Genomic DNA, 24,771 nt, shown 5'->3' on the forward strand with positions numbered 1-24,771 from the left:
GATATGCATCTTGTTTTTCTAAGCAAATGCTCCTACTTTAGAATCTGAGTGGGCCTTAATTCATTTACCTTGTTTGAATTGCCCACTTTTCATACAACCACTTTACATTTCTGGCAGCAGTGAGTGTGCTGAATGTTTTTGTTATTGTTGCTCTTAGTGATAAGTGTGTCGTTTTTATTCTCACTATAAACAAAGGTCTGTAAGGACCATAGACTAGATTGTTTCACCATTGCAATGTGGTTATTTTGTTATTTCCATCATTCGCTAGTATTTTGTTCCTAATCTTGGAGTAGATCTTTCAGTAGTGACAGAGAAAAACTGCTTTGCAATCAAATATTTATAACTACTTTAAGTAGTAGAACCTGCCTAGTAAAAATGTATTCCGTTTCTATATCAGGGCAGTTTTTTTGACATTGTTTTTTCAATGAACAAATTAAAATAGAATCTTTAAAAAGATATTTAACATGCTCCTTTAAAATAGGATATCCCATTAACATGAGGTCAAAGAGCCTCCCAAACATTATTTTTTGTTAGTTTGACATCTTTCTGTTACAACCTTGGAAGCCTAAAGGTTTTTCTTACTTTTCTTTTGCATTTTTTTTTCTGTCTTTATGGCTGCTCATTGCTTCTCAGTCAACCTGAAATTCAGGCTTATTTTAAGTCCCATCACTGTCTGTAATGACTACCTCCTCCTTGCCTCCCATGCCCACTTGTCTTCTTTGGAACTTGGTAGTACTCATCCTCTTGTTATTCTAGTGTCCTCTGTCTCAGTTGGCTCATTTCCCTCCATTTCATTGTTTCTACAAGTGACCACCCTCTCTCTTCCCTCTCAGTCTCTGACAAGCTTCTTGAAAGAATACTATCATACTCAGTACTCACCACCCTCTTTGGATCCTTGAAATCTGGTTTCATCACCTGCCATTCTGATGGAATTGTTACTTTCAGAGGTCATTGGTGACTTCATCATCAGATCCAACAGGCTATATTCTATTATACTTCATCCTTTAGCTTCCTCTGTGACTTCATTATCCCACTTAACACAGCTACCTGCTTACTCACCCCTTGAAATTTTCTCTTTGGTTTCCAAGACACTGAACTCTCCCAAATTCTTTTTCTATATCGTATTCTGCTTCTTTTCTAATTTCCTTGATAGCTTATTCTCCTTTTCTCATTCTCTAAATGCAAACCTTTGCCCAGACAATCCAGCCCTTTGCTTTCTATACTACTTCCTCCTTGGCACTCTAATCTATTCCTACAGTTTCAACTTTCCTCTCTACGCTACAATTCCACATCTTTATCGTTAGCCACTGCTTGTCTGACTTCCCTCTAGCCTGTGCAGTTACTTCTAGATGTCTCACCATTTTCTCAAGCACAGCATTCCAAAGCTGCCTCTCCCAGTCTTTTAATTGCTGTTATTAGGACCAATCTTCTTGTCACCCAGACTTTTAAGAGTTATTATTTTTTAAGAGTTATTATTTTAACCACTCTGACTGGCGTGAGGTGATATCTGAGTGTGGTTTTGATTTGTATTTCCCTGATGAGGAGCGACGTTGAGCATCCTTTCATGTGCCTGTTGGCCATCCGGATGTCTTCTTTAGAGAAGTGTCTATTCATGTTTTCTGCCCATTTCTTCACTGGGTTATTTGTTTTTCGGGTGTGGAGTTTGGGAGGGGAGGGTGGGTGATGGGTATTGAGGAGGGCACCTTTTGGGATGAGCAATGGAAACCAATTTGACAATAAACTTCATATATTGAAAAAACAAAACAAAAAAAAAGAGTTATTATTTTAAGACTTATTGAGTCCGGTCGTTTATACCTTTTGCATCTTCAGATTGTGTAACATACCTCATTTTACAGCTTCTAAGCATTATCTTTCCATTTTTCTCTTTTATTGAGATATAATTTATATTTAGTAATGTGCACAAACATTAAGTATACACATAGATGAGTTTTTACATAGGTATATACCTGTGTAAACTCTATCCAGACCAGAATATAGAATGTGTCCAACTTCTCAGCAGACTTCCTGTGTGCCACCTTCCAATTGGTAACTACTTTCTTCCCAGGAGGCAACTACCATTTTGACCTCTATTACCATAGATTAATTATGTCTGTTTTGAACTTCATCTGAATGGATTCTCATATTAATGGAAATTCAACTTCAGATAAATGGAATTTTATATTGCTATCAGAAATATAGGCAAGTTCCACTTGGTCCACTTACTCATCAACACCTGATATTCTCCTCTTAGTTTTAGCCCTTTTGGTAGGGTTGTAGTGGTATCTCATTATAGTTTTAATTTGCTTTTGTCTGATGATTAATAAATAATATTGAACTTTCTTTTCAGATGCTTATTTGGATATCCTCTTTCATGAAATATCTCTTAATTCTTTTCCTTTTTTATATTGGACTGTCAGTCATTTTTTTTTAATTGATTTAGAGTTCTTTATATATCCTGAGTGTCAGTCTTTTGTTGGTTATACATATGCAGATATCTTCTCCATATCTGTGGCTTGCCTTTTCATCTGATTATCGTTGTATTTTTGATTAACAGAAGTTATTAATTTTCATAAGGTACAGTTTATTAATCTTTCATGCTTGTTGCTTTTTCTATCCTTTTCAAGAAATCTTTACCTTCTTCAAGATTATGAAGATAAACTAAAGCTTGGAGAGGTTAAGTGGTTGGCACTAAGGTTGTGGCAGGCTGTTGGTTGTCTTTAAAATGTCAATTGGCTCTTTCTTCCTGGACATATATGGCTGTTCAGCCAGTCATTTCTAGCTTGCCCTGTATTGGGAAGTGGCTATGTTGAGTTTGGATTGGATCAATGGAATATAAATAGAAGAGATGGTAATCTTCAACTTGAAAGCAAGATACCTTTCATGTATTTTACCCTTCCCTCCACCCTCTTCACCACCAACTGCCCCCTAGTGTACTGTAACATACACATAATAGGGTTGCAGCTCTGATCATGTAGATGAAGACAACATTCTGGATGGTCCCTTGGAACAGAACTCATTTACATTTATTTAAATAATACTTAAAATTATTTCAATAAAAAGGTGGCTCAGATGCTACCTTTTCCTTCAAGCTATTCCTGATCCCCTAATTAGTATTCACCTTTTTTTCCCACTGCCTGAATGTTTTCTGCCCCTGAGGACAGGGAACATTTTTTGGTCTACTGCTTTGCACATGATAGGTACTGGGTAAGCATTTTGAAATAAATTAATAATAAATTAATAAACTAGATGATAAGTTAATTTTTCAGAAGCTTAAACTGCATTTTTAATATTAAGAACTGTTGATCTAGTCATGCGTGAATGTAGTTTGAGAAGTTCTATTTCCACATTGGTTCTGTGCCTTCTCTGCAGTGAGGTTCTGACTAAGCAGTTCTGAATCAGCAGATTTACTGTGCTGTATCACTTTCATCTTCTGTAACACAGCTCATGCACCTGGGTATCTTGGTCCTAATTGCTGACATAGTGTGACCATGACCTCATTTGACCTTTCAACACACAGGTCCTTTTGACTGCTATATAGTGAGAAGAGGCTCACATGGAAAAAGCGATGCTGTTTTCTATTTGAAGCAAATGATTTGACTTAGACAACTATGTGACAACTGGCCTCACTCGGGTTCTCTTGGCATCTTAAAAGAACATTTGAACCATATTTGAGATGCCGTTGTGTTCCTACCTTCAAATGCTACATTTGGAGATTCTGATTCAGTATGTTTGGGATTGGGGCCAGAAATCTGCATTTTTAAATAGTTCCCTGGCAACTCTAATGATAACTTACTTAATTTGGGAAATCAGTGGAGAAGTATCAAGAGCTCAGATTCAAGAGTCCTAATTCTTCTCTATAGTTACTATCAATAACTTTGGGAAAGTTACATAGTATCTTCAAGGTTCGGTTTGATTATCTGAATATTATGCGGACCGTAACAGTACCTACTTTAAAAGAATGTCATGAGAATTAAATGAGATCATCCATTTGATATGTTTAGTACAGTGTTCTATAGTAAACATTCAGGTAAAATGGTAAAACCAGGTAACTATCATTGCTAATATTATTATTACTAATTATCAAATTCTCTATAAGAGATCTTTCTTTGTATTGTTTTTGTTTAGAATGTACAAAATAGAATCTACTGTCTCTACAAAGAAAGGATTCATGTTGTGTGTGGGTGTGTGTGATCGTTCTCTTAATGAGTTCTTTGTTTTAGGTGTTTAATTAAAATTCTGTGTGGGATTACTCTGACCCCACTTCCTTTTCCTTAATAATTTACCGAGTAGCCATTATATGCTTTTTTTTTTTTTTCATTTGAGGAACTGTTACTCCGTGTTTGTACCTGTGAGTGCTGGGAGGGTATTACAAAGAGGTACTTACCTGAAATGTTAAGAACTGAATGTTCTATTGCAGCATTTCTCAAACAATTAGATAGTTAAAATGTCATAATTTAGGGACTGGAATTGAGACTGTGGGTAAGACAAATGCTGAGAACCACCTTTCAAGTTCTGGTCTCTTATTAAAATTTTTTTGTGTGCTTCAGTGTCAGAGAATGGAACTGAGGTAATCTGAGCTAGGATTTGGTGGTGCTACCAACAAAGTAAACTGAGTTTTGATGTGTGTTGTGTTTCATGTATTCAAGGAAGAGTGATGTGGAATCCTTGGGGCAGGAGGGAGGAACTGGGAATAGGGAGAGTCATGGTATCCCAAAGGTTTTAGAGCCACTCCCTTGTACCTCAGTTATTTGTTATGAATTTACTCCAAAAGGTAACAGTAAATAATGAAAAGTTAAATTTTGGAGCAGAAATACTCTTTCATGACAGGGGCAAGATTTCTTTTAGGTAAAGCAGAAACTCTTTAAAAACTGTCTAACAGGCCCAGAGAATGGGTGGATTCCCTTGAAGAGTCTTCTTTGCATAAAGAAGTAATACTATCACTAAGAATAGGGTGTCAAAAAAAGACCTTTGCCTCCATGTGTTGTATGCCTTTCATCTGCATGGATTGAAAAGTCCATAATACTGTAAATTTTAGTTAGCTCTTATAATAACTTATAGCTGCTATCAGTTCTACTTAATTTGAATAACTCTGACTTGTACTTTGCCACAATTTGATTATATTTGCATTCCACTGACTATTGAATTCTCAAATTGCTTAGAAAGTAGGGGATGAGAGTCAATAGTCTACAAGTTTAACACTTCAGTGAGCCCTTCACAGTCAGAGTTCATTTATCTTTCTCAACAAAGAGCTGTCCTCATCTGGCCGGAATGGATGAGAAATTTCAGTTCTCGGGGCAAGAAGAGTATTTAGAGCTGAAATTTCAATTAGAAATAAGGTTGACTAGTTAAGGGCTTCATTTTGGGGTCAGGTTACCCTCTTTGCTCTTTCAGGTATTAGACATTCTTAGTTATTCAGAACTCATGGAGTTCTTACATAGAGTTGGTTTACATATAATTTCTACTCTTTGACTCATATGAACCTAAATCTTCTCTAAAAACCTGTATGGATTTCAGAGGCTTAGAGAGGATTAAAAAGGTATAAAATTTTAAATAACTTCATCCAGTGAGCATGTTTACCTAAATGTGTCATCAAACTTCTCAGTTTTCTGGTTAGAAAACCGGTTTGGGACAGGCTGACTCACACTGTGGACTGATAGAATGCAAACACATTCAGAATTCTCCTGGCGAGACTAATGCAACAAAAACAGAGTTCTGTGGGCTTTTAGAGGTGAAGTGTTTCATTTCTCTAATAAATCTTCCTATCACTGAGAGCTTTCAAAATAAACACATGTCTTCACAGTTGTTAGGTACTGTGAGGTGGCATAGGCCTACTACTATATCCAATACCCTGTGCCACTGTCAGTCAGTTGACTTTGAACTTAGGTCTTCTTCCCTAATTTGTCTATTTACTTTTTTATTGAAGTATAATTAACATACAATGTTATATTAGTTTCAGGTGTACAACATAGTGTTTTAACTTTTGTATACATTGCAAAATGGTAACTTTAATAAATCTAGTTACCGCCCATCACAGTACAAAGTTAATACAATATTATTGGCCATATTCCTTCATGCTGTATATTACATATGCATGATGTACTTACTTTATAACTGGGAGTTCATACTTCTTGATCCCCGTCATCCATTTACCCTCCAATCCTTGACCATCAGTCTGTTCTCTATATCTATGACTCTGTGTTTTGTTTTGTTTGTTTCGTGTTTTGGATTCCACGTGTAAATGGACTCAAGTGGTATTGGTCTTTCTCTGTCTGACTTACTTCACTTAGCATAATACCCTCGAGGTCCATCCATGTCGTCACAAATGGCACCGCTTCCAACTCTTAAAGGAAATAATTGTTAAAGATAATCTGGGAAATATTGGTAATTAGCCCTTGGGTTGATAAAGGTAATGCTCTACAATTCTAGATATTATCCCCATATGTAAATAAACTTTTTATTGGGTTTGCATTTCACTTTTGATCCTTAGATCTCAAATTCTTTGCCCAAATAGTTATTCACATTCTTTTCAGTTAGCCCTTGTGCAAGGAAGGTAGATAGCAAGAATATTTCTGCCCATTTTGAAGATTAAAACATCAGTATAGAACTCAAGCTATTTTTTTTTTATCAATTTGCTCAGTACATTTGAAGGCAAATTCCAAAGATGTCCAAAGAGAGTGATATTCTCTAAGCCTATGATACTCTGAAAGTAAAGTTTGCTGAGTAGCTCTTTTCAAGGACAAAGGGATGGAGATTGGAATGTCTTGGCAGAGTTGAGAGTACAGTCAAAATAAATAGACACTCCTGTTCCTTTCTCTTTTCCAGTTAGTTATATCTCATTGCCATTTGTTCACATGTTGCTGTAATTAACTAATTTTAGGCCAGGCAAAAGAGATTAGGTAGCATATTGCACACCCACACCTCCTTTTCTGGGATTTAGGATGGAATGAGTTTTTCCATTTACTCTAGCCAAATGAACACATACTTGTACAATCCCATTTTGCTATGAAGTAAGTCTTTATCAGGAAATTGTACTTCTGTAGGTCTTATCCCCTATGGTGTTTTGCTTATAATAGTAGTTTTCTGGTTGTTGTTGTTGTTGTTATTGCTATTATTTATTATTATTATTATTATTATTATTATTATTATTATTATGCTTTTTCCAAATTTGACTCCAGACACACACCTAACACACTGCTTTGTGTATGCTATAGGTGCTCTGAAAAATTCCCGATGGCAAGTTGTGATCTTTCTGCACAACACATTTCTCTTGGGCTCAAGATAAAGAGGAAGCCTGGGGTAGTGGCACACAGTCTGCACAGTCTAGCCCTAACCTACTCATCCTCGACAGGGACTTAATTCTACAAACTTGTCTTTTCATTCCTTTGTACTTATGCGTGCAATTTTCTGCCTAGAATAAACTTTCCCCTCTTCTCTGCCTGTTAGAGTGTTACTCAGCCATCAAGCTAAAGCCCCCCTAGGGCTGGGATGCCTTCCCATTCCCTCCATGAAGAACTAATCAATCCATCTATGGGATCTGTGAGCACTCTGTATATGCTTCAGTTGCAGCCACATTTAATTGCCTCATGCTACTACTGTTTTCTACTGGGGCCTCAAAGACATGATCTGCATGTTATTCTTCCCGCCCCCCCACTGTTCTAAGTGTCATGCATAGTGTTAGGTTAAATGGATGTTAGTGAGTGAATTAATGGATGACAGATAACCCCTTTTTTCTTTTTTCTCATCTAGAACAAAAATACTCTTTCTCCTCCGCCCCCCCCCCCCCCCCCCCGACAGATAATCATTTGCCTTTGATCATTTCCCCTTGGGATATACCCAGATGCCTATTTCTAAGTCTCTATCCTTTGGTTCCTGAGTATGAGCTGGCATTAAAGGATCTTACTTTATAAAGTTTTAAGAAAATAGCTAACCTATATCTCATGAGAAACATCCATTATCATTAATAGTTTTATCTTTCTTATGGCTGAACAAACTGAAAGGATACAAGTTGACAGAGATTGTGTTGAATCTCTAGATCAATTTGGCAGATATTATTACCATTTGTACAATATTAAGTGTTTTGGTCCATAAACATGGGATGTCTTGCCATTTATTAGGTCTTCTTTAACTTCTGTCAACGTTGTTTTGTAGGTTCCAAAGTGCAAGTCTTAAGCTTCTTTCGTTTAATTTATTCCCAAGTGTTTTTTTTCTTTTTGCTGCTATTATAAATGGAATTGTTTTCTTTTTTTTTTTTTAATGTTTTTATTTATTTTTGAAAGAGAGAGAGAGAGAGAGCAAGCTGGGGAGGGGCAGAGAGAGAGAGGGAGACAGAATCTGAAGCAGGCTCCAGGCTCTGAGCTGTCAGCACAGAGCTCAATGCGGGGCTTGAACTCAGGAACCATGAGATCATGACCTAAGCCGAAGTCAGACGCTTAACCGACTGAGCCACCTAGGCACCCCAGTGGAATTGTTTTCTTAATTTAATTTTTTGTTTGCTCATTGCTACTGTATAGAAATACCAGTGATTTTGGTATATTGATCTTGTATACTGCAGCTATGCTGAGCTTATTTATTAGTTTTAGTAGATTTCTTAGGATCCAGTTATTATCATTAGTATTATCATTGTATTAGTTTAATTTCCAAAGCAAAAGATATGTGGAGATTGTTTATCTTTCCTAAAAGGCAAAGCATTGATTTTATTTTGTAGGATTGTACGTTAGCTATTTTATCTGTGCCTGGATCAAAGTTTTGTGATGATTTCATGTGCTACTTTAAATATTTATATCTTCTATCTTAATTTGATATTTTGAAGACAAACTTTATTTCATCTATTAACTACATTAGCATATCAAAATTACTATCTGTTGAGATCTATAGTCTTACTATAAAATTTAGAGTAGTTTAGAAAAGAAAAAAGTTATCTATATAATTTTCTCTGAAAGAAAAAAGTGGCCGTAGATGGACAGTAACTGGCAAGTTCATAATAATATACCTTTTATTTTGCTTTATTTCTGATTCTCTAGAAAATATCTGGTGGCAATATGGAGTTCATGGATAATGTCTTGTTCACCTCAATGGCAGTACCCTGTCCAAAATAAGCATCATCCCTTGTTTGGGGAAACATAAAGAAAGCATATGCCCTCTTTGCTTTTAGAATTGTGCTACTTTGATTCCTCAGGGGTCATTTTGTTCACTTCATCAAGTGACTGCTGCAGATAAGTATAAATTTCATTTGAACTGCAGGAACTGCTGCTCTTGGATCAAATCCCTGCTTCTGCTGCTTTTACAGCCCTGTTCTGCTAAGAGATCTGCAGGCCTCTGAGGAAGGTGCTAACAAGTACATGGGTGGGATCTATAAACCTGACTCTGGAAGTGTCTCAGTGCTGTCCGCCTCCTCCCATCGTCACTACAGTCTTCTGTGATGTCTTCAGGGTCTGCATAAAGACTTCCTTCCTTGCGGGTTTTCGTTCCTCATTATGCAAAGAGCAAAAAACATAAAGTTACCAATGGCTAACTTATTTCTGAAAGAAAATTGGAATTAAGAGTCATCTGAAGTCATTGAGAACCAATTCCCTGACAATGTTTAATAGTTTAAAAAAAAAAAAAAAAAAAAAAAAAAAAAAAAAATATATATATATATATATATATATATATATATATATATATATGTAATCTAAAGCCTGTAAATGGGGCCTGGCTAAATGAACTGCATCTATAAAATGAAATAATACGCAGCCACTTAAAAAAAAGGTAGAAGAATATAGTATGGTCTCTTTCATGAATTGCTGATGTAGGCTTACAATGATTTTTTTAGAAAAATGCACAGGAAGCTGTTAACTGTGGATTACTTTGGGGAGTAGGAAGTGAAATGAAAGGAAAGTTTTAATTTTCATTTTATACTTTTCTGTTCATTTAAATTTTCTGTTTTCAAGTGTTATTATTTGTTCACTTATTTTTTTTTTAGTTATTTCAAACACTTATATAAAAGGAGAGATCATAGGATAATAAACCCCCATGTGTTCCTCATGCAGCTTCAATAATTATCAACTCTTAGCCAGTCTTGTTTCTTCTGTACCACCCTGCTGAAGGGTAGCAGAATATACCACTCCAAAATATTGCCTCTTTGGCATAAGGATTATTTTGAGTTAATTATTTTGAGAAACAGCAGATGCAGAAGTTCTGAAAATAAGAGTAGAGTTAACCTTTTGTAAGAGAAATTTACATTTATGGAGGAACTCTATTTGTAAGGGTATCTCCCTCTCAGTACCAGCAAGAGAAGGATGAGTAAATCACAAGAGAATCTTATCAGTGGAGAAGGCTCCAACTTCTGGTAACTTCCCATAACTAGCTGCCCCTCCCCCATCCCACCTGTCTTTCTTTTTTAGCTGATGATGGTATTTAAGGTGCTAGCTTAAGTCCTCTTGCAGAGTTACTCATTTTCCCTGGGTATTTCCCATGTATATACATGAGGTATACATGTTAATAAACTTCAGTTTTGTTTTTCTCTTTTTAATCTATCTTTCATTACAGGGGTCTCAGCCAAGAACGCAGAAGGATAGAGGGGAAATTACTTTTTCCTCCCCTTCATTATGCTCCCCACTACATACACTATTCTGAAGCAAATTCCAAACATTCTATCATTTCTTTTAAAAATATTTTCAGACTATATTTCTGAAAGATAAGGATTTTTTAAAATATACATCACAACACCATTAATACATATTAGAAATAATTCCTTCATATTGTGAAATATTACAGTGTTCACATTTTCCTGTTTTTCTCCACCCCTTTCTATAGTGTCTTCAAATCAAGATTCAAATAAGATCTTGCACTGCACTTTATGGAAATGCCTAAATTTCTTTTAACTTAGAAATTTCCCCTTGGTATTTTACCCTTGCACATTATTCACATTATTTATTAATGGAACTAGGTCACTTCTTACATGGAATTCTCACAGTATTGATTTTGCTGGTTACATCCCTGTGTTGTCATTTTATTGTGTTTATATATATATATATATATATATATATATATATATATATTTACATACATTTGTATATATATATTTGATTTTGAAGAAATGTAATGTTTCTGTACTCATTCAGCAATGTAGAAAAGGTGGAAGGAAGTTCATATCTTTGGATCAATATAAAAACATTTAGAAGCACAAAGAAGAACAACATTTCTATTCTTGCCATCAAAGAGTAAGGGACCTTTAGGGAGAGGTCTCCACTAAAACCAACAGCTCCTTTGAAGTCCCTATAGCTGCTACTACCAATTACAGTGCTCATGTTAGTGACTATGCTTGAAGAGAGTTATACATTTACTTATCCTGTAAATACCAACTGGGCATTCTCTGTGAGGTGCTAGGGCTACAGAGATAAACAAAACAAGGTGTGCCTGCTCTTGTGGAGCTTACATACAAGTGTGTGAGTGTGGAAGAGAAGTGGGGAAGAGAAGACAAACAAGAAGCCATGATAAACAGGCTTGTTCATCTTGTCTGCACTTCCTAGTATTGTGTCCAGTGCTTATCCTCTTATTCAGTACACATCTTCTGTTACAGGGTCCAAAGAATATCTGTCCTCTTTGCTCGTCACACATATCCTGTTCTTCAGAGCTGGACTTCACCAGTCTGGCTTCTCCATTTCTGGATCAGCTATGTTGTAGGGCCTGTTTCCTCTTTACTGGTGATACTGAAATGATTATTCTGACTAGATGGACTTGCCCCTCACAGGTTTTCAAAATCTCCACCATTCCCTATTGCAAAGGTCCAGCCTGCTCCTCTCATTTACCTTACCCTGCTGGCCCCTGAAGGCATTTGAGGTTGAAGGCTGCCCCTGCCTTGCCCTTTTATGTTTCAGATATATTTTAGATGAAAATAATTATTAGTGAATGTAGCATCTATAAGGAAGTCTGAATGGGCTACCATCAATTTAATAAAAGCAGAATTTGAGCATTATTTCTGAAATATTTTGGAGTAAGGATTCATCTGAATTATCTGTTTGTATGTTTGTACTTCCCTCACATCCTCATCTTTGATATATATCTGAAGCACAAAGAAACTTACCAACTTTTTTTGGATCCTTTGCATGGTTCGGTGGGTTATGAGGACTAAGCCATGGTGCAAGAGAAGTTTGTTATGAAACCACAAATCTCCTTGGATTCCTGAGGTTTCTTTCTGGAGCTGAAAGTGGGAACTAAGTGACTGTGCTACATGTTTCCCTAACAAACACAATAAAATCTGTCTGAAAAAATACAGGCCTATTTAAAGGAGACAGGGAAGCATGTTTCAGGATTAAACTCTTCCAGTTTAGAATTCAGTTCCTGCCATCCAGAGGTTTTTGGGGATGAAGTTTTATCTGATTTGCTCTGCTTTGTTATTATTGAGGCATGACTCACTTAGAATTCAACACACATGAACACTAAGGAGTGATTTTTTTTTTCTTCTAACATTTTTGTTATTCTGTGCCTCTTACTTTGTTTATTGATAAAAATTTTAGCCTTCAAAGCAGTGGTGAGAATAAGCCACTGAATTCTTCTGCATGAAGAAGCCACGGGAGTTCTCCATCTGTGTCTCCGCAAATAAACACATAAAAAGACCATTCATTTAATCTAAATCTGTCCTAACAGCTCAGTGCAATCATGTTTGAGAGTATGGCTATAGAACAACTGGTATGTTCTTGAGGAGATGTTTAGCTTGAGTTTTGATTAGTCAACAAATCTATTTAGAAAAGGAGTAATTTGTCATAAAGCAAATGACAGATGTGCTCCACAGGGAAATGTTTGTTTTCTTTTTAATTACCATTTATATTGAGTGCTCACTGTTGACACCACTGGTAAATATTCAATTTTGAGATCTCTGATATCTTTGAAGGATATGTTCACTAACTAGTGTTGTGGCAGCCACATGTGATTCTCTTTTTCCTGTATTTTTCCTTTAGTATATGTATTCCAGTGTTTATTATGGCATCACATGCCTTGAATGTCATTGTTACTCAAAACAAAACAACAAAAAAAAAATGCATGATATAAAGTGACAAAAGTGTAAATTGGAAATTACTTATTTTTAAGAAAACACATACTCATCCTCCTAAATTTTGCTAACGTGTTTGTTCTGAAACATCTTCTGAAGATACACAAATGACCAGTTCTCCAGGCATCTCAGATATTTTAAGCTGCTACTGGGAAATTCATTGAAATAAATGGGAAAATTCTGTGGGCATAAATGTATGTGCATGATAAATAGGAAACGTGAGGAAGTGAGAATTGACAAGTAGAAATTGAGTTAGATTAGAAAAATTGGTTTGAAATTCTCACACACTCCAACAAATCAACTGAATTTTTAGAGGCAGAATTTGACAAAGTGAATTTTAGATTCTGCGGTGTTAAACAAATCAAAATTGTCAGGACCATATAAGGCACGTGCTGTAAGTGTAATAAACTATTGTTGAATCTGTCATGTGGTGAGAAAGGTGAGCTAGCATCCTGGATTTGGACTCTAATTGGTATGGGATTGTATGGAGAGAGGAGGGTTCAGACCTTTTAGAGAAGAAACAGAAGCAGTCTTTGGAAGATCAATGATGCTAGGCCATCAGAATCTGAATTTGATAGGGAAGAGGAAATATAGTGAAATTACATTGACAACAGCAAAATACTCTTTCAAGAAAATGTTAGGATTATGTTTTTAATGATATGTTAGATTTTTTTTTTCTTCAGAAATAACACATCTCTAAAATAAAAGCCCAACCCAAGTCAGTGGGAAAGTCTGAATCATGTTACTAACATCCACTTTACATACTTTTTAACATCATATCATGTTTAAAATGAGGTCAGATTCAAGATTAGTCCCAGGCAAAATTATAAACTAAGAAATGGGTACTTTCCTTCATTGCTAGTAATAGTATAAATAATCTATTTGTAGAGCACAAATTAGCTACAGTTTTTAAAATCCTTAAACGGTTCATAACTTTTGACCCACATGTAAGGATTTATTATTCTAAGGCTACAATTACGAAGGTGTAAGAATTGGAGTATGAGGCTGCTCATCATAGTGTTCCTTATATTAGTGAAAAAGTGGAAGGGATCTAAATGCCCACAATAGGGAATTTGTTAAATAAATTATATCTGTATGATACATTAGAATTCATACTCTTAAAAATTATGGTACAGAGGAGGAGTTGGTGATTTAGGAGAATGTTCGTGATGTTTTTCTGAGTGAATAGAAATAGGATACAAAAACTGTACAAAGTACAAATTGAGAAAGTTAAAATCCCCTTTTAGGATCATTTCTTTCACTTCTCCATGCTCTGGACCCTACAGGAGGAACTGTGAACAAAACAAAACAAATGTAGGCCCCCTAATGTGATAGTAGAAATATCTGATTTTTCACAATCATTTTAGGCCAAAAGGTGTGATTAGTGTGGAGATCTTATGACATTGGCAGACCAGAGGAGCCATGGAATCTTTCAGTGCACTTAAAAACTGCCATGTTGTATGATTCTTAATTTTGCATACGTGGTAGGCTGTGCTCTTTATAATAACTGTTGCATTAATGTTTCTGTTTTTTCTAAGTAAAATGATTTCCAAAAGGGGGAAATAGGTCTCCATGGTTTAAAAGAAAAAAAAAAAAATCATTGAGCACTATAGTGCTCAGCTCAGTGTTACATTGTTAGATCATTAGGACGTTTGGCAATACCCCTACTCTGAAGGAAATAAGATATAACCAGCCCTAGAGAATGATCCTCCTTTGTGCCTTCTCTATATTCTCTGTTGTCATCATACCTGCAACACATTGCACTTGTTTTCATATCTGTCTCTCCTATACTGAAGGGTATGCCCCCTTGAAAGCTCCTGTTCATCATCACATCCTTACCACGCAGTACAGGGTCTAATTAAATGCCTTCCTGGCAATCCAAAAAATGCCCAGTGTGGCACTGAGTATATAAATAAAATACTTTAAAGAAAGGCAAATCTGAAGAAAGATGCTAATGCTTACTGAGTGCTTCTTGTGTGTTAGACACCATACTTAACACTTTATATGCATTTTATAGTTTAGCAATTGCAAGGACCTCTGAGATCCGTATCATTTTTCAATGGATGGTGAAACAGATTAAATAGATTAAGTACTTTGTTCAAGGTCAAATAGCTAGTGAGAAGATGGGACCATGGCTCAGATTTGTTATCCTAACTCCAGAGTCTATATTTTTTTTAACTCCTAATACCTTTTTTGTGCAGTGATGTTTACTTCTAATTTACTCATGATCTATGCCAGGCATCTGCATCCTCATAGCTGGCCAAAACTCTTTGGCTTTATCCTCTCATGAGAGAATAATACACTTGCCTGGAAAATTTACCTGCAAGTTGCAAATTCAAGATACAGTTTCATTCTAATGTTCCACCTTACTTTCCATTTATGAGGCAAAACTTCTATTTTGACATGGTGTAATGACTCTTCTTTCTCTTTGTATTTTATAGTCAGATGGAACAGAAGTTTAAGGTTGCCACATTCAGTCTTTGGCTTCCTGTTCTAAAGGGCTCTTAAACTAGTAGCTGTAAGCCAGGAGGATGTGTTTATCCAGTGCTTACTGTAAGTCCTCCATTCTCCTAGGGCTGTGCTGGCTGTTAGATAATTATAGTCCTTAGTATTCTTTTTGTCTGACCTTCCATATTGTTGCAACAGTAATGTCAGTACCACAGAATGAACCCTTGAATCTTCTTTGAATCATTTACAGATTATTTGTGAGTGTCTTGTTTTTTGAACTATATTATTGTCTTAAATTTCTTCTGGACCTCCCACAACACCAACCATAAAACTCGAGTATATAGTAATGATTCTAGGGAGGACAGCACCAAATATGTTATCAGGAGAGCTAGCTTCTGGTCTGGCACCACTACTATTTAGCAGCAAGATTTTGTGCTTTCTTAGCTAGGACTCAATGGGCCTCACTTTTCTCAATTCAAAAATCAGAAGGTTGGTCTTGATAAGTCTTTTCTAGCTTAAATTCGGGATTCAGAGACCTTTGTAGGTTTTTTTTGCAGTTATTTGATTGATCAATTCTTTGTAGCAGCATTCACAGGAATAGAAAGGTCATAAATTGACCTGGATTTACAAAGATGATGCTAAGTTCAGTTTTGAATATGTGACATTTGAGAAGTGATAGGGTGTACCTACATATAGATATCCTTTAAGAATGGAAATACATGGGTGGCTGGTTGGTTCAGCTGGTTGAGCATCCGACTTCAGCTCAGGTCATGATCTTACAGTTCACGGGTTTGAGCCCCACTTCAGGCTCTGTGCTGGCAACTCAGAGCCTGGAGCTTGCTTTGGATTCTGTGTCTCCCTCTCTCTCTCTGCTCCTCCCAGCTCATGCTCTGTCTCTCTTTCTCTCTGTCTCTCTTTCTCTCTCTCTCAAAAATAAATAAGCATTAAAAATTTTTTTTTAAAAAGAATGGAAATACAGAGTGGGATTTGAAGTTGATAGAAGTACTATCATTCTCACTGACCTCTTTCGATAGTGTGACAGTCATAGACTTAAGGTACAAAATACTTATAACAGTCACATAACCACAGATTTTTAGATCTGAAAGAGACATACATATCATATGGCCTGTCCTGTTTGTCCTATATACAAGTTGGAGAAATGGAATTTGCCCAGACTTACATAGTAGTTACAGATCTAGTCTGCAGACCAGAGTCCCCTATCTCCAGGTTCCTGGTTCATCCCTTACTGTGTTTGTTAAGTTTCTACTTTGACTGCTTTTTAACATCTGTAATATTCTTTTGTGAGCAAAATTCACTAATCATTATATGTCCAAGTACACACCCAACATTATTTGTTAAAATTTGGTGTAACTTTCTGGGAAAGAAAAGCAATCAAAATACAGTGTCATTACTGTATCTGAATTTTGATCTCTGTAATGAAATGGTGTTCTATGAAAAACACTGAATTGTGCAGTTAAAAGGTATAATTTTGTGGCATATATTGAGAGCTAAGTTATGGTATACAGTCCTAAATTGTTTTTGGTACCTTCATGAGGTAATTAATCTCGCATCCTTACCTACCCAGATCCTGTGTTAGGTCTGGTGTATATGAACAGTAGGCTGATGACATTGTGATTTTCTATAGAGTTATGATACCGAAATAAATGTTTGTGTCGGGTCTCCATTTTATTCTGACAAAAGAACTGGTTACCCATGACAAAGGTCAAACGGAGATCTGGCATCTGTTTCACTACTTGCAAGACATAGTCTCAAGAATATGTAATACATATAACTCCTTGCCAGAAAACTGAAAGGAAATGATTGCATTTGAGTACAATGTATTCTGCAACAATACTTTAGTGTGCATGAAATTTAAAACTGCTGGCTTTCTAAATATGATTTTTTAAAAGTAGATTTAGTTTATTTATTTTTTAAAACATACCCATTGTGTCATACTTTATGGGATAGTGTTAAAAGGCAAGATTTAAGACCAAAGAAACTAAAAAACCTAATGGCAATGATTGCAAGATATTGAATTTTCCAGTAAAGTACTCTAGTGTAATGTGTTTGTTGGTTTCTCCTGAATGTTCTGTTTTCATGAGCATTTCATGTTATTATGTCATTTTATCATAATGGTGCCTTTTTTCCCTACCCATCATGATCTCATAGTGCCTTAGAATCATCAGTATCAAGTCTTAAAGTCTTCAATAGTGTCTCGGTTTTATACATACACAAATTAGTCAGGGTTTTATATAGGTAGAGACCACATCTACCTCCTTCACCGAGTATCTTCCACAGGACCTGGCCTGTATGTAACAGACATTTAATTAATTGTTGTTTTGGGTTATTTTTTTCTTTTTGAGTGAATAAATGAATGAATGGCATGCAGCCCTAACTAGCTAACTAGTTTAATTTTTAAAAAATGTATAAATTAATATACTCATGCATTTATATATATTTGAGGAAGTATCCAAAGCCTCTGAAAGGAAGATTTGATGTTTTTGACAACAGCCTTTAAAAGTAGTCAAATTCAGGGACACCTGGCTGGCTCACTTGGAGGATTATGTGATTCTTGATCTTGGGGTCCTGAGTTCGAGTTCCATGTTGGGTGTAGAGATTACTTAAATAAATAAACTTTTAAAAAGGACTCAAATACCCTCAGTTAACAGGAAAGTCAATATGGCTCAGCTTTTTATTCACTTGTCTGATGCCAACCTGCAAAATAGGTCTGTCATAGTAGAGAAGGGTTGATGATGGAAATTGTTCTTTATAAAGTTCCCTCAGCCAAAGGAGAGGTAGAAGTGCTTTGTTCTTTACTAAAACCCGAACACCAAAAGACTTAGCCCAAAGTATGGTCGAGGGAGCAACCCTTGAGGCTGGGTCCCTGATGACTTTCCTTCAAAGGCCTCTCTGCCCACTGAGCCACTGTTCTATCTAGTAACATTGGGCAGGACAGGAACAAGAAGTTAATTCTACCTGTAACTCCTTTCTATGTGGCTTTTGAGAAGCTACCATTTGAACTCTTACTTTATAAAGTCATAGTATCAATGCTAACCTATTTGGCCAAGATATTATGAAAAGTAATTTAAGGCTTTAAAAAAAAAAACCCATGGTTGAAGCCACATTTTTATACAGACTTGTCATAACAATGTTTGTTTCTCACTTTACTGGTTACTTCAAGGCCCAAAATGCAGTAATACATATGGTTAATATACATGGTTTGTTTTGTGTTCTGAAAAAGTATGCATGGTTTCAAAAAAAAGGGAAACTTTTTTTTTTCTTCACAGCCTTTCCCCCACTGAAACTGAAAAAGGAAAAAGAAATTATGCAAGCTTTTTTGAAGGTGCAGACAAATTTGGCATTTCACTTATGGGAAAATTTTGCAAAACTGTACTGACTAAAAGTGATTTTTGTTTTGGCTTTCCTGTGAAGCCATCCAGAAAGGTCAAAAATTACTGGCATTGCTTTTGTATGAAACATTTCACATAGACTCCACTTGTAATTCAGCCAAGTACATAATTCAGGTCATCGGTGACACACATATCCATACATTGGAGCTGGTCAGTGAACAGAAAGTAGTCATGAAATGAGGATATAATATTACCTTATGGATAGACCAAGTTGTACAGATTACAACAAAGGAAACTTTGCATTAACATGCTTGGGAAAGGTTTCCTGAGTTGATCCCTGCCCCCACCCTCCCTCAGTGGGAAAGCCAGTTGTTTAGTGATTAAGACAAAGACATCACTTGGCAAACATTTTGGCCTAAACTCAGTGATATCAGTCTCCTTTAGGGTTTTCCACATAAAACAAATTCTCCAAAGAAAACACAGAAATTGAACGTAAATTTGAAATCCATTTTTATACCCTTTAAGGTCTCTTTAACTTAATCATGTATTTCTTAATTTTTATTTTATTTGTAAGTAGATATTATCCAACATTAATAAGTGCTAAACATTCACAGTGGAGTTTCAATCCAATAGTCCTTTATGGTTATCCTCACCCAGTTCCCTTTTTATGGGGGTTATGATATCTTTCTTTGTTTCTGTGTCCTGAGGGTCACTGATTTGGGAGTGGCTTCCATCACTTTGAGGTAGAAAGTAAACATTATGCTTTGACCCCTTAGGACAAGTTTGTCTTGCTTTTGTGAAGAGTGGCTGTGTGCTCAGGGGAAGTACTCTCACTGAAGTTAGAAGGACTCCGTAATGTTGCGCGTGTTTTGTCACTTGTCACTGGGGAATGAAACAAAGGAGTGGTATTTCACTCTTGTGTAAGCCCCTTCTCTGTGTATATTTACCAGAAATTATTAGAGTTCTCCCACTTGCTGTTTTGTTAGATGGGTTTCATTTAATATGTTGATGCGCATGGCCTTAAAGCAGGTATAAGTCCTGAGACCCACGGTCTCCCTGTTGGAGGCAAGGGAGCAGGGAGCACCAATGCCACAAGAGTGCCAGGATATGGGAGTTGTGTTGTTGGGTGTGCTAGGCAGGGGAAGAATTGTCTGCATATCATGTGAGTTGAAAATAGGTTTAACATTCTCATATCCAAAGAGTTCCATCTGGAAGCTGTTCCTTGGCAAACAGAAATAGGTGAATATTCTCATATCTTCTGGAATGGCTGCTACATAGGGAATAAGAGTCACTCCAGTCACTTTTTCCTATTTTTTGGTAATGGTATATTCACTTTCATTATTCTTTAAGACAGAGAAGCTTTGTGTCTAAGGTTAAAATATATGATCTTTTAAATTCTTCCTCTTAAACCTCTTCTATATATGTAGAAATGGCATTCTTAATATACTGATTCAATGGTGTACAATTTACATTCAACGCACTGTTTTCCTTTTCCTCTAGCACATGGCCTTTATTCCCACTGAATTTTTGTTCCCATTTCTCAGTGTTGTTCTCTTTGCTCTCTTGTGGTTTAAATAATCTTCATCATCTGCCTCCCAAAATTACAGTGTTAAAACTTCTCCTAAGCCTTCCACCAGCAGATACTTGAGATACAACAGTGAATTTTAAAACTGTACCTCAGACAGCCCTCCACAGTCCTACCCTAAATCTGCATCATCTTGCCTTCTCTGTTAATGTGGGAAGCCCCCTGGGCAGGAGCAAGCAGTGCCTCTATGTTCTATGGCAGACAGCACTTCAACCATGGTCAGTACATTTTCATAAAAATGAAAGATGAAAGGAAGTGTCTGTGTTCAGCAAGTTAGTGCCAAATAAGTGTGGAGGCCAAATGAGGCCACGGGTGCCAAACCACAGGGGTTCGAAATAATATTTAATATAATATTGTCTCATTGAATAACAAATCTCATATTGTAATGTCTGAGTCAAGTCTTCCCTTGGTGCCAGACTTCTCTGTACTCCTTTTATCTTTCCTTCAAGATATTTCAAGTTCATAAGGGGCAAGGTAACAAGACCCCCTTCTAGGTAGTGAGTAGGAAACAAACCTGATGAATGTGGAAAGAAGTGAATGGGTGTGAGGGCCATGGATTCTCTGGGAATCTGACCAAGTGTCTACCATGATGTGCACTGAAAAGAAATGGAAGTCTGCCATTAACCTAGCTATTGTGTAACTTCATTTACCTAGATAAAATATGAATTGTAAGTAGTTAGATAAAGTAGCTGAGACTATTAATATTTTAGAATAGAGAGCTCATAAGTAATTATATTTTTCTGTGATTGTTAGAATACAGCATCATGAAGTACACATGGAATAACTAAAGTGAAAGGACAGTTCAGTAAAAACTTGACTTTGCAAAGATTGGTTATTTCCTATCTTTGTATTATTAATATAGAGCCTTAATTGTCCTTTCCATTTCAAATGGAGGCTCATACTTTCTAAGGTGGCTCAGAACAGACGGGCAAAATGGATCAAAATAATCTGCCCTTCATATGGTTATAAAATTTTTACCAACCAATCTCCTTTTTTGCAGCCAAACTTCTCAAAATAATAGTTCACACTTTAAGCTTCTACATTCTGATGTCTTATTTATCTGTCAAAGCATTGTGATTTGGCTTCTGCCTTCACTTTATTAAAAGGGCTCATTAAGTTTTCCTGTCTTCCTGGTTGCCAATCCTGGGACATTTTCTTCTCCTTTTTTGTATTATTTGGTGCTATTTGACTGCTCATTCCCCCACTTTTGAACTATCTCCTTCACCAAAATCCTGCAACAACAAAAACCTGTGCACCATTTCTATATTTTGTACCTTGGTGAATAGCCAGGAGTGTTTCTCAAAACTCCCTATATTTCAGGGCACCTGGGTGGCTCAGTCAATTAAGTCAGACTCTTGATATCAGCTCAGGTCGTGATCTCAATGTTGTGAGATCGAGCCCCACCTGGGGCTCCACGCTGAGCACAGAGTCTGCTTGGGATTCTGTCTCTCTCCCTCTCTCTCTTCTTCTCCCCCACTGTGTGCACGTGCACACACTCTCCCTCTCTAAATAAATAAGTAAACATTAAAAAAAAAAACAAACCTCTATGTATGTCTTCCTCTGCTCTCCAGTCTCATTAGTCATTCATTAGTATTGACTATACGTCATAAATATTTCTTGTTCACACCCTGATGTCTCTAACCCAATAACCATGGGAATATAAATCTTCCCCCAGTCTAAAGTTCTTATCTTTACTCCATATTGCCTCAATGGCTCTTTAAGAAAGCATACCTGATCAACTCATTCTTCTCACAGTTTGTTATTTATGCCTTCTTGCCAACAATATAAAATCCAACTGCTTGTGGCTAGCCTTTGCTTTTCTCATCCTGAAATTACACCTTGTGCTGTAGCCATGTTTCCAGAAAGCTTGAGTTCCCTCACTTTTCATACTATTTTCTTACCTCTATGCTGTGATACTTATTTCTGCCCCTGCCTGGTCTATAGTTTCCATTCTTATTTACATAGGACTAGACCCCTGTTACCTCCTCTGTGCAGCTTTCACAGGGCACTCCATTGCAGAATTAGGTGTCCAGCATTTATGTTTCCACAGTTTTTATCATAGCTGGTTATTCTTGCATTATATTGAAATTATCTTTAAACATATCCCTTTCCTCACTCCAGACCATGAGACCTTTCAGAGCAGAAGCTGTGTCCTATGCATCTTGTATTCCTATATCCCTGGTATAAATGCCAACTCCATAGTGAGAGGTTGTAAGAGTTTGTAGAGTGGATCTTTGTCTTTCCAAAGAGGCCTTACCTTTCACATTCCTGTTCTAGTAAGCTTATGAATTCATCACTCTTCTCCATGTATTCTTTATGTTTTCTCTTTTCTTCCTCCAACTCCAATATGGTTTGCCTGTGAGATTTTTCTGCCATTAAAAGCTGTTCCAGGATTCGTCTATGAGATTCTTTATGTTTTTCCATGACTTTGTCCAACTACAAAAAGAAAATGCATTTATAATGTGTTAACTGTAAATCCTTCATAATACTGCCATCTTTCATTCACTCTTTTAGAAATGTCTAAGTTTTGACTAATTAATTTGGCAATGGGTTTCTGATATTTTTGTTTGGTTTTTATCATTACCGTTGTTAACTGATACTTTTTGATGCATTTCAACACAAATGTAATCTTTTTACTGTCATAGTTTTTTGTTTTTTCTCAGACAGAATAATTGGTGCCTCTGTAGATATCAGAATAATTTACCCAAACCCATTTTCTGACACTTCCTCCTCTCTCCGGAAAAACTTTGTCAGAGGAATGATGTAAAGTAAAGAAATCCTTAGATAATGTTTGATTCTGAAGCAGCCTAGCTGCTCTCCTGCCCCAGCCCTCCCTCCCTTTAGTAGGCCTGTTGGATCCCGTGGTCCATTATTCACTGAATTTTGCTTCAAGGTGTTTACATATTTTAAGAATTCTTGTTAATCAATTCTGTGTTGGTTATGTAGTGTTAATGTGAACAGATGTTAACACCAAGTCCTCTCTGGTTTCTGTGGCCTACTTATAGCTGTGTTATAAAATGATCACCCTATGCCTGATTTATGTGTTTGTCTTCCCTACTAGACTGTGAACTCACTAAACGCAGGGCCTACGTTGAATTTTTAAAAAATTCTTAGCATCTACATCAAAAAGAATCAAATCTTTCCATTTGCAACAACATGGATAGATCTAGAAAATATAATGCTAAGCAAAATAAGTTAGTAGGAGAAAGACAAATATGGTATGATTTCACTCATGTGGAATTTAAGAAACAGAACGAATTTAAAAAAGAAAAAATAAAAAGAGACAAACCAAGAAACAGACTTTTAAGAGAACAAAGATAGGGTTACCAGAGGGAAGGTGGTTGGGGGGAGGGATGAGTGGAATAGGTGAAGGGGATTAGGATTACACTTGTCTTGATGAGCTCTGAGTAATATATGGAACCGTTGGGTAACTGTATTATACACTTGAAACTAATATAGCACTGTATGTTAACTATACTGGAATTAAAATTTTTAAAAAAATTCTTAGGATCTGACAATGCCTTGCTTATAATAGGTGTAAAATGATATATGTTTAAAGATTGAAAACAAAACAAGCAAACAAGGAATCAAGAAAAAAAAAAACAACACGAGGAGAGGAGACTGATTAAAACAGAAGTGGCTCAGGATCTTTAGCCAGTGATAAATTAAGATCCAATTAAGAATGTGGTTTGGGGGGTGCCTGGGTGGCTCAGTCAATTAAGCATCCAGCTCTGGATTTTGGCTCAGGTCATGATCCTAGGGTAGTAGGATCAAGCCCATGTCAGGCTCTGCGTTGACCATGGAGCTTGCTTAAGATTCTCTCTCTCTCCCTCTGCCCCTTTCCCCTACTCACTCGCTTTCTCTAAAAAAAAAAAAAAAGAAAAGAAAAGAAAAAAATATATATATGTAGTTTAGAAAGCATGTGACTTTCTAGATTAAATAGTAGGTGCTATAGTTGGTAGTATTATTTGATTTTGCCCTCTGCCTTTATTGTAAAATATTGAAAAATTGTGACTCTGAATTTGAAGCCAGTTTAAATTGTATATCTTTAAAAAGCACATACATGACTAGGATCCGAGGCACAAAATGGTCAAGTTATTTCAGAAAAAGAATAGAACAAAGGTATACCAGCATATAGAACCCAACTAATTCCCTCGAACCTATAAACGCTTAGGCTGGTTGTCTAGTTTTCTAATATAGGTTTATGAGGTGCTTTAACACACACACGCTCACAGAATACTTCATTATGCCAAACAGGTGTTGATGGTTTTTAATAAATATAACCAGTACTTTTGTGGAAGCTGAAATTGCTAACTTGTATTAGCCTGCTGGCAGAGTCACTGTTAACTAATGACCAT

At 36.3% G+C, this 24,771-nt stretch overlaps 2 protein-coding genes across 4 annotated transcripts in view; one reads left to right on the forward strand and one right to left on the reverse strand.

Moving 5' to 3' along the window:
- Positions 1–24,771, forward strand: part of CMSS1 (cms1 ribosomal small subunit homolog) — a 379,579-nt gene that overhangs the window by 87,881 nt on the left and 266,927 nt on the right. The gene's annotated exons all lie outside the window — the stretch shown is intronic.
- FILIP1L (filamin A interacting protein 1 like) overlaps positions 1–24,771 on the reverse strand; it is a 301,368-nt gene that overhangs the window by 81,960 nt on the left and 194,637 nt on the right. Inside the window, exon 4 of the mRNA XM_019448154.2 lies at positions 22,671–22,849. Coding sequence (XP_019303699.1) covers positions 22,671–22,849 — 179 coding nt within the window. The remainder of the gene's footprint in view (positions 1–22,670; positions 22,850–24,771) is intronic.

Source organism: Panthera pardus, unplaced genomic scaffold (assembly GCF_024362965.1).
Source record: "Panthera pardus isolate Hobbes unplaced genomic scaffold, ASM2436296v1 HiC_scaffold_16, whole genome shotgun sequence".
Lineage (NCBI taxonomy): Eukaryota > Metazoa > Chordata > Mammalia > Carnivora > Felidae > Panthera > Panthera pardus.